At 23.2% G+C, this 1,029-nt stretch overlaps 1 protein-coding gene across 3 annotated transcripts in view; it reads right to left on the reverse strand.

The window, feature by feature from the left end:
* The window catches only part of LOC100302446 (RNaseP protein p30-like), an 11,837-nt gene that overhangs the window by 6,155 nt on the left and 4,653 nt on the right, over positions 1-1,029 (reverse strand). For all 3 annotated transcript variants that reach the window (XM_008184239.3, XM_008184240.3, NM_001163135.1), the window contains 1 exon segment: positions 376-524. In XM_008184239.3, coding sequence (XP_008182461.1) covers positions 376-524 — 149 coding nt within the window.

The raw sequence follows: 1,029 nt of genomic DNA on the forward strand, positions 1-1,029 counted from the left end.
GATGAATACAAATGATAGCGATGTTTAGGTTCGATAAATCGATGTATAATAATGACGTTTACAACAATATGCAAAAACATCGATTTTGAAAAAAGTGGCGCTTACGCCCTTTTACCTTCTAACCATCGATATTATGAAATCAAACTAACATTTACTTATGTATATTAATTTCATGCTTTTATATTATAAATTTACAGAAGTATAATAATTATTTCTTTGATATTGTTATGTCTATATTATTTTGAAAAATGGTATAATTGATAAGAATATTTTTCAATCTATGGTAAAGCACCTACATATTTTAAACTTGTCATACCAAATACAATGGTGCATTAGATTTTTATATATATATTAAACTAAATATAAAATACTTACATTTATGAACTTGGGAGTTGGAACCCAGTCATTTTCTTCTTTGTTTTCACCATTACATTCAGCTATTTTTCTTTTTTTTCTATTAGAATTCCCAACACCTAGTAATGAACTGTTAACTGTAGTATTTACAGCAATCAAAGTGTACCCATCTGTAAACAAAATTTCATACATTTAAAAATTTTCTCATCATAGAAAATAAAAATGCACTAACAAGATAATTAAATATAGTATTTATTATAAATTATAATTAAAGATTTTTAATATTAAATTAGATAATACAACTATTTATTATTTTAGATTAGAAATTGGTATAATCAGGGAGGGTAAGTTACTTAAATAGTTGTGACTTGTTGCATTCAAATTATACCGGGTGATTCTTTTATCATAGAACACTCATTATTTCAGAAAGTGTACATTTTTTTGAAAATATTTTTTTACATAGTTTCAAGTCCCTTATAAAACAATATTTTTCTTAAAAAATTATATTTTTAAATATTTTTTATCCTTATAATTTTTTAAGTTTTTTAATTTTTTGAATGACAACATTGGGTTTTAATTTTATATTCCAGAGCAGAATATTTTTCTTAGTATTTTGATACATGAAAATCGAATTTCGAGTGAGCAGTTTATGAGTTATAAATATTCAAAGTTTAG

The sequence above is a fragment of the Acyrthosiphon pisum genome, chromosome X, assembly GCF_005508785.2.
Source record: "Acyrthosiphon pisum isolate AL4f chromosome X, pea_aphid_22Mar2018_4r6ur, whole genome shotgun sequence".
Classification (NCBI taxonomy): Eukaryota; Metazoa; Arthropoda; class Insecta; order Hemiptera; family Aphididae; genus Acyrthosiphon; species Acyrthosiphon pisum.